Source organism: Lolium perenne, chromosome 4 (genome assembly GCF_019359855.2).
Source record: "Lolium perenne isolate Kyuss_39 chromosome 4, Kyuss_2.0, whole genome shotgun sequence".
In the NCBI taxonomy this organism is placed as follows: Eukaryota; Viridiplantae; Streptophyta; class Magnoliopsida; order Poales; family Poaceae; genus Lolium; species Lolium perenne.
In genome coordinates, this window is record NC_067247.2 from 82,725,858 (window position 1) to 82,740,268 (window position 14,411).

The 14,411-nt window shown below is 39.9% G+C and overlaps 2 protein-coding genes and 1 pseudogene across 2 annotated transcripts; 1 reads left to right on the forward strand and 2 right to left on the reverse strand.

The window, feature by feature from the left end:
• Nucleotides 1-3,023: 3,023 nt before the first annotated feature.
• On the reverse strand, nt 3,024-8,866 carry LOC139830142 (protein FAR1-RELATED SEQUENCE 5-like). Its single transcript, XM_071818684.1, has 11 exons — nt 8,744-8,866; nt 8,262-8,354; nt 8,053-8,145; nt 7,807-7,992; nt 7,487-7,712; nt 6,713-7,403; nt 6,166-6,622; nt 5,759-6,046; nt 4,956-5,671; nt 4,326-4,447; nt 3,024-3,112 (listed from the first exon to the last, which is right to left on the reverse strand). The coding sequence occupies exons 1-7, from the start codon at nt 8,863-8,865 to the stop codon at nt 6,246-6,248; spliced, it is 1,788 nt and encodes a 595-aa protein (XP_071674785.1). The 5' UTR covers nt 8,866; the 3' UTR covers nt 3,024-3,112; nt 4,326-4,447; nt 4,956-5,671; nt 5,759-6,046; nt 6,166-6,245.
• LOC139839010 (protein FAR-RED ELONGATED HYPOCOTYL 3-like) lies at nt 4,973-6,243 on the reverse strand. The gene is made up of 3 exons (XM_071829045.1): nt 6,166-6,243; nt 5,759-6,046; nt 4,973-5,671 (listed from the first exon to the last, which is right to left on the reverse strand). The coding sequence occupies exons 1-3, from the start codon at nt 6,241-6,243 to the stop codon at nt 4,973-4,975; spliced, it is 1,065 nt and encodes a 354-aa protein (XP_071685146.1).
• A 489-nt stretch (nt 8,867-9,355) lies between the features above and the next one.
• Nucleotides 9,356-10,981, forward strand: LOC127293136 (UDP-glucose:p-hydroxymandelonitrile O-glucosyltransferase-like; annotated as a pseudogene).
• Nucleotides 10,982-14,411: the final 3,430 nt, after the last annotated feature.

A 14,411-nucleotide genomic window follows, 5' to 3' on the forward strand; every position in this document is an offset into this window, starting at 1 on the left:
GTTCAACATGGGAATTACCAAAGGACTGGAATGACGGAGCTATTCAAGCGGACTTTTGACAAAGGGAAAAATATACTTCCCGATGAACAGGTTAGCTGTCTCATTGTAATAAGATCTTACCGTGCATTACCTATCAGTAATGGAACCGCGTGTGTATCGAAGTACAGAACAGAACTTCCAGTTTCTTACTTTTATTAATAGTAACAACTTTATGTGCGACGACATTATGCTATATCACACATTATGCAGGCAATCGAATTTTTGAACAATGTATATTGAACACAATATATGTTTCTCTAAGCTTTGACTTTTATTTGCTGGTAACACATATGTACCCATACTAATATTTTTAGGTGCACATACTAGCAATTTATGATCTCAGTACATATATCTTACCGAAAAACCCTTTGCCAAGATAAAGCGGCCCGCAATACTATATTCACATGCACAACTAATCAAGTGCTATTGGTTACTGTTTGTTCCATATATTTGGTAAAAATGTATGACATGTTGGCTTAAACCTCTTAGGGTACCGTTGGGGACATCCGAAGCAAATGCATCACCGAGGACAAATGCATTGAACTTGGAACACCACAAACTCTTCCAAGTAGTGCTGATGGTTCTCTAGATAATTCTGAGTTAGAGATTCAATTTACAGACACCCTTTCTGATGTGTGCAAGCTCTTCTCAACTTTCAAAGGGGAGAAGGTTAAACTTCTAAGATCTATAGGTTTCGCTGGCCTGTGCAGCTTCCCAGTACACCAGTCTATTGATTTGAAGTTTTATCTTTGGATCCTTTCAAAAGTTGATTGCCGTAGGTCAGCAATAGTTTTGGGGAGTAACCGCAAGATTCCTATACACGACTATGATATTTGCCTCATAACAGGTCTACCATTCAGAGGTCACACTGTAGTTAGTGAAGAATACTCACCTCTTATTAAAAGAACTAATGCATCTCAGGTCAAGAAATTCTTATCCATTGGGAAACTAGATGGTCATTTCACTGTGCCTTATGTACAATCTGTTGTTAGCAGAGAGTATAATAGTCCCATGTCTGAGGAGGAACAATATGGTTTCTGCGTTTGTGCCACAGTATATGCCATATCCAGTTTCTTGGCAGTCAAATCAGGAGAAGTGAGATTTCCATTCGAAATTATAAATAGCTTAACCGATCCTCTACAAATAAGATCACACAACTGGTGTCATCTAGTTAGGAAAAATCTCATCAAACAAGCATCCTATGTCCAGAACCAGCTTAGTTGTGGGAACATCAGAATTAAGGTTGGTGGTTGCCCTCTGATAGCCCAGGTTAGTGAAATTCTTAAAGCATGATTTGCTAATGGACGAGTGATTCTTTGGTACAGAACTTCAGACTCCTAACACTTAACCATTTCATTCATGTTTCATAAAGGTTCTGTATCTGGATAATATAGATGTTGGTGTCAGTTTGGTCCCTGACTATATTTTCCCTAGAGGATCTCTTTTCACACAAGAGATCGTTGCGAAGCTAATCAGAACGGACACAAAGATAAATGAATTTACTCAGAAACGCCAACATGGCATTCATGAGGTGGCATCAGTACTACAGTGCATAGTATGTTTCTAGTTTTACTGTTCTTCTATGTTAACTACTTATATAATCCACATATCATGCAGTTCAAGAAGCGCTACGAAGTTTGCTACACCAGGGGGGTGGAACAGCACAGTACAAGTGATCTTTCTATCGTTGTTGGCAACAAGAGGAAAAGATATGGTGTACAAGGCGATGATATGTTCTTACAGAAGGAACAAGAAGCAAGGATGGAAGGTATTACAGATTTCAATCTTGAAGTCAGATAAACAGTTGTACCATTTATTCAGTCAGTACTTAACTGAATTCTATCATCTGCAGCCACTAATTCAAAAGGAAGATTTCTTAGTGTTGGGGAAATGATTATGGAGTCACAGGGAAGACAGGTGCTGAGGAAAAATGGCAAAGGAAGAGGTACATTGGACATGTTTGTACCGTTAATTTCCGTCTCTTATTATAGGCGAAATTAACATGTTTGTATAACGTTCCAAAATGCAGGGACTGACCTGTCAAAGTTAGGTCGAAATCACAACAGTTCTGCTTCTGTTTTTGATCTGAACATCGATCTAAACAGTGAGCTAACATTTGAACCCAACTGTCTTATATTCATAAGTACATATATATATATATTGGTCAGTACACCTAACAAGATTAATTTGGCAGGGGATCCACCTCGAGTTGAGAATTTTGCTGCTCCTGTCATTGCACCCAACCAAAGGACTATAGTAATTGGGAAAGGTCAGAAAACTGGCATATACCGCGACCCACTAAGCAAATGCATTCTATTCTACGATTCAATTGAGTCGTTAATGAAGTTTGAAATCTCATGGTAATTCTTGTCAAGCCTAGTTTCAATTTTCTCCAGCACAATAACTATCTCTTATTGCAGCACAAATTAAATCTAACTAGCCACTATTGTATTGTTTATTCGAGCAGCCTCCTTTGGTTTGAACACAAGGGACCACCGGTACTCAAAATTAGCGGTTTAACATTGTGCCACGATGCTAGTAGAGGGAAACAATATGGAACAGCTTACACTGATGCATTGAGCAGAATGCTAACAAGCGACGACGACAAGGTATATGTTGGAACCAGGAAGCGGGAGAAGCACTACATGGCTTACAGTTGGACGGTTAGTTATGTTACGCCCTTTTGTACTGCTTTACAACTATGTGTTGTTGAAAAATTTCCAATCTACAGTATTTTTCTCAGTACATGCATCTATGGTTGGTCAAAAAAAGTACAAGTTGTGGCTAACCATCCTCAAATCCATATTAGATTTATTAATTGTGCTTTTAGAACCGAGTAGGCAATAATCTGAAATCATTTTTCTGAATGTTCTTTACATTGGTGCACTAAATAGCAGGCACGTGATTGCCCACGACATAATTGTTAAATATGCAGTGATAAGCAAAACATTAGTACTGCAACACTCAGTTCAGTACGATACTTACTATTTTTCCAATCAGGTAGAGCTCCTTCTTTTCATCTCACTTATTTTATTCAATTTCCTTTAGTGCGAAGTGCTTGCGGATCCAAAGTCTGATATTAGCAAATACAAGGACTACTTCATTAGTGATTTGTACCAGTACGACATTGACAAATGCGACAAGGTAAAAACAAAACTGTTAAATGGATTACAAGTCAGCATGATCAAATTCAGTTCTAAGTGTTTTACGTATTCATATGTTCCTAGGTTGTTGCATCTGTCCAAGTTGGTGGTAACCGTAGCTGTTACAGTTGGGATCTACTTGAGCATGAAGTAACTGTGCTGGACCCTGTCTTGCAGTCACGCCCTTCTAAAAGAATTAAGCAACTTCACAACACACCTGTGAAACTACTAACCAACAAACTAATCGAGTGCATAGAAACATTTTACCCCGGTAGTAATCTATCGGAGAAGCAATGGATAGTCATCTTCAGGAACGACATTAGCAAGAGTTCCAAAAGGTATGAAGCAACATTTTTTGGACCTCTAGACTGCCTAATCTCTTATTACCTAACCTAGCTTTGTTTTTTCAGTCAAAACTCATCACTTTATGCAATGCTGTATGCCCAATTCTATGACGGCAACACACTGTTCGATCGCATAGACAGCGTAAGTTTGCCACATAGTGAACTTTTCTATTCTAGCTTCAGAAATATTTTGAGTTTCATTCTCACCTACATCGACTGATCTATCAGACTTTAGAGCAAGGCACCTGTGGCAGGTTTTGATCATGGAAGGCAACACTGGTGTAATTCCTATGTCACTGTCTCTCTTGCGCACCGGAGGCAAATTCACAGCTTCCACTTAGAAAGTGGCAGCACGTTTGAAAGTATCTCATGAATGCTTTTATCATAGTTGTTCCTATGTACCACATGTATGCTACATCTAAGAGAATTCTGTTCGATGCTCTTATCTTTGATCAGTAGCAGCATTGAATGGAAGATTTTGGCTTGTAATATTAGTCCAAGTGAACCTTTGTACTGAAGGCATGACGCCATGTTGCATTACGACCGAACTATGTTGTGCCATTCCTTTATTCTAATTGAAGTGCAGCTTCTGTTCTACAACTTACAAAATGGTACTACAAACTGACTAGTGTGAGGAGACACGAAAAAGTTACGTCTAGATTTAAAAAAATACTTTTCTTATTACAGAAGCCATATTCGACCTATATAGGAGGAACCCACTTCCCAAACAGTTAGTATCCATGTCACATAGGATTTTTGGATTTCATTTGTTCATGAAAGGTATTGTGAAACAACTTACTCTGCTCTCTTCGGAAAGGACCGATGCAATAGTCCATGAGTCGCTTCTCAGTTCATAGTTCACTGAAATGTACACTATGTCATCCATCCAATTGGTTCGCATATATTGTTTGAATGAAATACCTGCAACAAATTAATGAATTAGATATGAAGATCCATGATATACATGTACATATGAAGAACCATGAAATTAGCAAAGAGTTCATCATGTTGGCAATATGATGTAACAAACCAAACAATTTACATATCTCCATACCATGGCAGGCTATGAAGAGTACTAAACAAAACATGGATGCAACATTTTGTTCTCGTATCGTCTTCGACCCATTTTATTGACGAATTTTAAGACATGCGTTGTGTACCAAAATATATCAGAATTAAGCTAAATTACAAAACAATGTCAGACCCATTAAGAAAGTACTTGAATATTCTATGCCTGCAATCTAGCAATTTTACTCCGTGATAGTCAACGATCCACATGTGATACACATGTCATCCATTCCGGTCATGATATATTTGATGATAGAACTGAAGTTTAATAATTATAAACAAAAATTCAAATAGCAGAAATTTGAATATACTAATATAAATCCACAGACATTAATAATTAATCAGTCCAACACATCAGTACCATTATATGTCTATTCTCTAGAATTTAAAGTGAGCTGTACTGCTGTGCTTTGACTTCTTCTTTGGCGGAACATTGTAGTCATTTTTTACAGGGCATGTTCTAATATCATGGTCAGGAGACTTGCAGCAGCTGCAAAACCTCGTCTGCTGTACTCCAGTTCTTCCGCCAGGAACATTAACCTTCTTCTTCCCATGTACTACACCTTTCGTCCTTGTAATGTTTGCATCAAAGCGGGTAAGGAATCTCCTATTTGTAGGCCTGCCAATCTTCATCTTCACAATGGGAGCCTTTATTGAACTAACTTCAATTCCACAGTTCTGTGCTCGATCATAAAGTTGTAGCCCACATGAGGAAGTATCTCCTGTTTCCCCAATGCCTTCCATGGTCACTTCTTTATCACCATTGATTGAAGTAGGTAAGTTATATCCAACTTGGCACGTCCTACTAATGGTCATCTTGTACTCTTCAATCTTCTTCTTCGCCAATTCTACATACTTCATTGCTAGGTCCGATGTTGTTTTATCGTACTCACCAGCACTAACTAGGTCCAGAACATGCATGTATAAATTTTTGTGCCTTAAAGTTCTGTTTGCTTCATCGTCCAGTACTGCAACAGATTTTCCACTTTTTACTTTTGATCCTTTCCTCGCATCAACTGTCCACCTTTTCATAATGTGACATTCAGGTATTTTCATCACTCCAGTCTGGGTCATAACCTGAAACAGAAAAAAGGGCATCACTTCAGACATATTATGCTGAAGTAAACTGCTGTGTAAATAAACATATTATAAAGTCATCTGTACCAGCATAATGTGGCAGCATATAATACCAAAGTGCTCATACAGCCTGCATTGACACTTGTATAACCCCAAATGTGGATCAATTGTTATTGTGAAATTTACACGGCTCCAGGATTCTCTGTTTTCAGAATCTACGTGCAGCACTTCATAACATAAGCCATCTGAATTGTCAACAATAACATATGAAGCTGTCTTCTTTAATTCCGCCTTGAACAACTTGAAAACGGCAGGAGTATATAATTTAGAAGCGTGCTTCTCAATTGGGTAACCAAACATAGGCTTCGAAATTTTCTGCATGTGATACAAGCATGGTAAATAAATTAGCCAACACTGATTTTTTTGTCACAACAATAAATGACATGGGTTGTTGAACATAGAAAAATGCTTCTACGCCGTATCATTGCACGAACCTGGCTTCTGTTTTTCTCGGCTTCGTCATCAGCCTTTTCTCTGTCATCAATAAGCTTAGTATACTGCTTGACAAACATGTTTATTGAAGACTTGCATGGAACATATACTTTAAGCACATGGTTCGCGCTCTCACTCCTCTGAGTACTTGACATTCTTGCACAGAAAATATCATTAAAATATGGCTTCGCCCATTTTCCCGCACTTCAAACGCTCTTGTCATGAAAGGGTTACCACCTAGGTCATACTTCTTGGTCAAATAATCCCAGCCACATTCAAATTCTTCTGGAGTTAACATGTGGTTAACTACCTTGTTGAACTCATCACTAAAAGTGCTATGTAACTTGTGAACATGTCCTAAGGCCTCTTGCGCTTTCCTCAATATGTGCCACTTGCACCACCGATGCTTAGTACTAAGCAAATTTTCCTTTATGGCAATTGTCATCGCCAAACTCTGATCTGCAAAATTACATTATAAGTCAACGCTATTTGCTATACCATAGAACATACCAACCAGGAGTTCTAAATAATTTATTTATAATTTTTTACCAGTAAGCATTGTTTGCGGTGGCTTCCCCCCCATCATTGCTACAAATTCCTGAAATGCCCATTTAAAATTAGCTGCGGTCTCGTTCGTCAACAGAACACCAGCAAATATGACACTCTGGAAGTGATTGTTCACACCGACAAACATGCCAAATGGCATTTTATAGATGTTAGTCTCATAAGTTGTGTCAAAAGTTATCACATCTCCAAAATGCTGGTACAATGACCTGCTTCTACCACTGGTCCACATTAGTGAATTGAGTCTGTTGTCCTCATCTAGCTCAGCTGTGAAAACAAACCTAGGATCTCTGGATATCTTTTCCCTGAATGACTGCAAAGTTTTTTGTACATCATCGACAAGAGCTTCTTTTGCTATGTTTGAACAAACAGTTCTCAGTGTCTTCTTACTGAAAGGAACTTTATCCATTGAGCCAAACAAGCTACCCATAACTAAATTTACTCTTGTCAGGCTAACATTGTTCTCTCTTAGATGCCTTATCATCTCCTTTGTGTGCCTATCTATCTGTCTATGTGAAGCCAAATGTTTTTTTTCTCCACAACTCTCTACCATATCATGGTTGTGTTCAGCAATAAAAAATTTCACAGACCACTTACAGCTATCATTTGTTGCCACCCTCATCATTGCTTTGCAACCACACCTCGTTGTCGAATTTTTTGTCTCATCACCATTACCCTTCAATATGACAATTATATTAGCTATTGCCATGGATATATGAACAACAGCAGATTTGAAAGTTAACTTAGATTCGTCTATACCTGTCGCTGGCAAAGGTATTCTTGCATTGTCCTTTGCTTTGTCTTTGTTGTGTAGTTATCACCTAATCTGATGCTGAACCCTAACACCCAGGAGTACATGTTGTAGAACTGGAATGCTTCTTCTGTAGATGAGAACTGCATTCCGACCTCAGGTTCGAACATGACGCTTTTTTTATCTTCACAGTATTTCCTCATTGACTCTTCTATTAGACCACCATTAAATTCCCTGCAGGAACCCAAGATGGTAGTTTTAAAACTTTTGTTGCAGAACAGGGTCATGAGAATGGGTCCAAAAATTATCTCTATCTTTTCAATCTTACCTTACTTGCGATGTCACATCCATTGCCCCACAATCTTCCTCCAACTGGTAATTGGAAATTGTTCTAGAGAATGAAGACTTCGAAATACCGTCGGAGCAGTTACTACCACCAAAGTTAACTGAACTGTCAACGAAACAGCTAGTTCCTATGGATTCGTCCGGTAATTTTGAACCAAAAGAACCATCCCTGTAGAAATTGGCTGTGTTAATAATCAATGCATTTTTTTTAGTAAGATGTATAACCAACCTTCTATCGAAAGAAGCTACTGGCTGTGTTAATTTCTCCCTACTAAATTCCAGATTTGTATCCAAAAATCCTTCCTCAATGTTACCTGAAGATCTGCAAAATGAATGTAAAATATGTGCCGCATTAGATAAGTATGAACCGTTATGACTACATCTTTGATGTAGGTTAGAAATTGACATAATTTAAAAGTGCGCAGACTGGGCATTTACCGATTTGCACTACTGTCAATGCACTTTTCAGTTTGATTTTCCTCTGCAGATCCAACAACCATCTGTTTGTTTACTTCAGCCTGGCGGGCAACACTGTTTAATTGCATCATATTAAATTTGAATAAATTAAGCATCATAAAATTTGAGATATATGCATGTCTACAGCAGTGATTAAATATGCAGATCAAATTCAGCGTTTTTACTCATGAATGTTCAATACAATAACCACCATTCTGAAGAAGACTCAATTCTGTGTCCTTTACATCAAAATATTTCGGGACATTCCTAATTTATTTTTTATTTTTATTTGCCATATACTTTGTACTTTCCCTAGATATATATCTCATGTTTATTACATGGAAATCGATTATGAACTAAGATATGTACGGCAACTGGATTTAGCAGCTACATATTATGAGGAAATGAAGACAGCTGTTACACAAGTAGATTCCAAAATCGACTGGTTTGGGCAGAGTACTTACGTGAACTTAGACTGCTCAGCTTCAGTAGCAACCATGGTAAGGAGTTCTGTGAAAGTTACTCCTCTTCCCGCTGATTGCAATGAGATGTAGCAATCCTTGTTCATGCCCTCACCCAGATCCATAGATCCTGGAACAAACCGAATCGAACAAAATCTCAAAGCTGTAGGTCGAATTACATGTAAAATGTAGATGTGGAGACGCATTGAGTGATTCAACAAAGAAATCCAAGAACTGGAATATATAAAACAACGGTTCAAGAAATTGAAATCAAGATCTACATACCTCTATCCCCACGATTCCTGGCGGCGGCAATGGAGGAAAGCTTATGCGCAGCACAGTATGCAATACTCAGATCCCCAAACTTGTTTCGGTTCTGAGATCTAGGTCAGGAAGCAGCCGACCTCCGTACAATCATTAAAGAAGATTGGACCCACCGTCACCGTCGTGTACCGATACAGTCATACGCTGCCAGCGGGGAAGAAATCAGCCAGTCAATACGATTAAATTCATGTGAATAAGTGCAAGCCTGCCCGAATCTCAACGCAAAAACGGACGGGCGATGCGTCACCGGTAGTTACCGGTTCCGTTAGGAAATCCGCTCTCCGTCACGTCACGCTCGTCCACACCCAGCTGCACTACCGCCACCTCGAACGCGCCAGGGGCGCCGGGGCGTCCGCCGCGTGGTTCGACGTCGAGGTCATCCCGGACGGGCTGTCGCTCGAGGCGCCGCCGACGACGCTGGAAGCGCACCTCGAGGCGCTGGAGCGGAACTGCCTCCAGCCGTTCAAGGAGCTGCTGCGCGCGCTGGCGAACAGGGCCGGCGCGCCGCCCGTTAGCTGCGTCGTCGCCGACTCACCCATGTCGTTCGCGTCGCTGGCGGCGCGGGACGTCGGCGTGCCTGACGTCAACTTCTTCACGGCGTCCGCGTGCGGCCTCATGGGGTACATGCAATTCGAGGAGCTCATCAAGAGGGGTCTCGTGCCGCTTAAAGGTACTACTCATGTATAAGAAAAACGGTTTTGCTAAATCTCAGTCAACTGAGAATTACTTAAATCTCAGTCACCTACAAAAAGCACTTGAGTTGCACTTTTCCGTTAAAAAAGTGCAATTGCACTTTTCTAGTAGAAAAGTGAAACTGATTCGAGTTGCACATTTTTTTGAACTGCAGTTGCACTTTTCTGAAGTGACTGAGACTTAAGAAAATCTCAGTCAACTGAGACATAGGCACACCCTAAGAAAAAACGTTCCAAAAAGTTCAAATTTAGTTGTTTATTAACGTGTTCTGTGGCAGGAACTGGCTACAAAAACGACGGCAGCCTCGACGCCCCGGTAGACTGGATGCCGGGGATGAAGGGCATGCGGCTCAAGGAGACAAGGACATGCCGACGTTCTGCCACACGGCGGAAGCCGACGACGCGCTGCTCCGCATCCACCTCCACCAGATGCGCGTCCTCGCCGGCTCCAGGGCCATCGTGATCAATACTTTCCACGACATCGAGATGGACGTCCTCGGCGCGCTCGCGGCCATCCTCCCGCCCATCTACACCGTCGGCCCTCTCTCGACCATCATCACATCGCTCCCAGCGAGAGGCGCCGGCGAGTCGACTTACGCGTCAAACCTCTTGGAGGAGGACAAGGAGTGCATGGCGTGGCTGGACGGGAAAGAGGCTCGCTCCGTGGTGTACGTGAGCTACGGTAGCCATGCCACCATGAGCGCCGACAAGATAAAGGACTTCGCGTCCGGTCTCGCCAGGTGCGGCTCCCCGTACCTATGGGTTCTGCGGCCCGACATGGCCGTGGACGTTGAGGTCGGGCATGACGGACTCGTCGTGCCATGGTGCGCCCAGGAGGCGGTCCTCGCCCACCCGGCGGTGGGGCTCTTAGTTACGCACTGCCGGTGGAACTCCATCCTGGAGGCCGTGCTCGCTGGTGTGCCAGTGCTCAGGTGGCCGATGATATCGGAGCAAACTACTAATTGTAGGCAAGTAAGAACGTCATGGAACATCGGGGCCGAGCTGCCACAGGAGGCGGGGAGCGATGAAATAGCTGCACTAGTGAGAGAGATGTTGGTCGGCAAGAAGGGGGTGGAGGCCAGGGAGAGAACGTTGGAGTGGAAGAGGCTTGCTCAAGATGCTCCCAAAGAAGGGGGCTCGTCCTACGTTAACCTCGATAAGTTCGTTGAGGATGTGCTGCTCAAAGGCATGTGATGTTATTTATTTGTTCAGTTAACTTTGTCAATTTTTATGTTGTGATGATGGATCCGTTGGTGAAGATCCCAATCAAAGTTCATATTGCCGCACAAATTCAAGAATACATTTTACGGTTTTGCTAATTCTACTTTGACTGAAAATCAACAAAATTTTAGTTGGCTTTGTAACCGTTAGATTACGGTTTTGCTAATTCTAATATATTTTACGGTTTTGCTAATTCTAATTTGACTGAAAATCAACTTAGAAATATCATAACGTTTCAAACAGTCCATATCACTGACAACATGCAACTCAATATCGTCAACTTTCATGTCCATTACATATGTTCAAATACAAGACATATAAACAATCCGTACATGAGTAACATGCATAGCATAATCCATTGGAAGTTCTACATATACACAACGTGTGATTTTCAACCAAAAGAGTGACGACAAGCTAAGAAATAAGCTTTGAGCACCACCACAACATGAAAGTCCGCCCTAATCCTACTCTTGTTCTTGTTCTTGGCGAATCCCAAACAAAAAGGCCATGCCATTTTTTCTCTTATTTGGGTTCAATACCTCTTTAATCCAATCTTATTTAGAATAAAATAAATTTAATAAAATATTTTCAAACAAAAAATAGTTTGGTTGTTTCCAAACTGCAGGGTTTGAAAAGTTTTAAAATCTCCCGGTCACTTCTTTATTCAAAATCAAAACAGTTTTGAGTTTGGTTTTGTTTTCAAATAAAATGAAAGATATTTTCTAGCCCGAGCAAACCAACCAAACCCATCTAGCCCATACTATTTCGGTCTCCTTCTCCGTGTCATGTTTCTCTTCCTCGTCCTAGAAAAAACCAAGACGGAATCATGTTGGCGGCGTTAGCACCTGCTCCCCCATTGAGACATATCTCTCCTCATCCTTTATCCACCTCTCTGAAAGCACCCCCTCCTCACTTTCTCCTCTTCCCCACATTTCCTTCAGGCTTCTTATTCCTCCCCACGAAAAGACCTTATTTCATTTGCATGTCGGACTTAATTTGGGCTCTTCATGTAGTACTCCCTCCATACCGTTTTATTAGGGTACTACGCCCTTTAAGAAAAAACTTTAACCATTAATTTGATCAGAAAAATGTAAGGTATATAATAAAAAAAATTATACCGTCGGAAACTTATTTTAAATATGAATCCAATGGTATAATTTTTGTGACATATATCTCATATCTTGTTGACAAAAGTAATCATCAGTTTTTTTTCTTGAAGTGTGCAATACCCTAATAAACTGGTACAGAGGGATTATCAGCTTAAGATACTTATATGGTTATTGACTCGATGACTCTAGATGATGCGAGAACCAGGGAGTCTCTACACTAAAGTAGTGTTATGTTCTTATGATCAAGAGTATTAAATAAGTAAGGAAACTTCCTTTTTGAATATTTTTGTTTGGTAACTAGGTCGTATAACCATGATTGCTTAAAGCATCCCAGAGATATTTTCGATAAACAATATCAAAGGAGGAATCATCTTGTCATGGCATTGTGAACGAGCATGAACAGACAGTAAACTAACAACCGTGAGAGACCAATAACAAATAGATATTCCTATTTGGAAAATCCAATTAAGGGTAGATCATGACATTTGGTATGGTTTATGTTTGTATGATGTTACGCAATAGTGAACAAGTAACTATAACGCAAGAACAAGTTATAATGACCTTTGCACCACTCACTATCAAACATAGCCCCAACATATTCCTGCTTTCCCACCTATTTTTACGAAGACTCTATGGCAATGGGAATCATTCAACTTACTTTTCAACAATAATTTAGTATGGTGGATACCAAGAATTAGTATACATATATTAAAATGTTGTATGAAATTTATCTCTCTATCTTTATAGAACTATCCTCTAAATCAAGTTTCGTGATCTATGTATTATTATTCAGATCATACTCTAGTAAAAAGGTCCAAATAAAATTTAAATCAAGCCACAATTATGTTTATGATGTTAACTAGGAAGACTAGAATGAAAAAAACAATAACTAGGATCCATAATTTTGAGATAGTCTTTGGAATTATCAGGGTGAGACCCAAGATCGGCTTCTATAGGAATAGGCTCGCAGGCGACTTACAATGGAGTTAGTTAGCTGCCATCTATTCTAAAAGGCTGATAAGACATCTCTACTGTGTTATTTTGAGATTAGCTGGATTTTGCTAATGTTTTTGTTTTGTTTTGAACAACTACTTATTAACCACTTTAGTATTCACATGTTCTCTCATTAAAATATAGTATTTGTGTTTCTAGTGCGCGTGAATTTTCCTAAGAAAACCTCTCCTAGTTATTTCCTATATGCAGGTTTTCATATGATATATGTTTTCCGGTAATATGGTGATAAACTAAACTTTTGGAAAGTTAACATATGGCCTTATAGTTAGTGTGTACCCGTATGATTTTGTAAATTGTCTAGGTGAGCAACATGGATGTGGCCATCCGGATTAGATGCCTTCAAATGACAAGTTATCTCTAGGTGAGCTATATTCACTCAATTTCTTGATTGGCGAGATCCCAAAAACTCAGGAATAAAGGAAAACATAACAAGTGTATGTCATCGCATGTTTACTCCTACAAGATATTTACAAGAAATGCTGCCCAATGCAAACATAAGGCACCAAAACTCCAAGAAAAGCAAAACCATGTACTAGTACAAAATAGGCTTTCACACAAATTCTTGATTAGCGAGATCCCAAAGAGCGAGGAATAGAGGAAATATAGCAATTTTGTGTCATCGCATGTTTAATCGTACAAGATATTTACAAGAAATGTTGCCAAATGCAAACATAAGGCACCACAACTCCAAGAAAAGCAAAACCCTGTACTAGTACAAAATAGACTTTCACACATGGCTGAAATGACGTCATCGCACATGGTAAACCTTACCGTCACTATGAAAAGATGGGCGACTGACCTCTACAGTAGACACACGGTTAAAGAAACTGTTTGCTCAAGGGCCTCCTTTCGCACACGATCATTTTACCAGAATCGTCTATGATACGAAGCGCGATCACAAACAAACTTTGTAAATCGAGCGTTTGCATTATTAATAATCGCAATCAAATTTTTTATCTCAAGCATATGCGGTTTTAATAATCGCAAATGACTATTATTGTTTCGTCATATGTGTTCAGACATTTTCGCACACTGCCTTTGTTGTTGTATGTTGATTGGTAACAATGGAAAAAGAAATCTAAACCGACTAGATGTACTTGCAGAACGATGATACTAAGAACGCATGCAAATACAGTAGTGAATATACACATCTGATATAAATGTACACATATATTTGCAACATAGTTTTATTTCCGTAACTATGATTTACCTTGCAATGATAAAATGGAGAGATTTATTCATTTTCCTTGGGTCAGCATTGATGTTGTGCAGTTGCACATCATTGGGGAACCCCAAGAGGAAGGTATGATA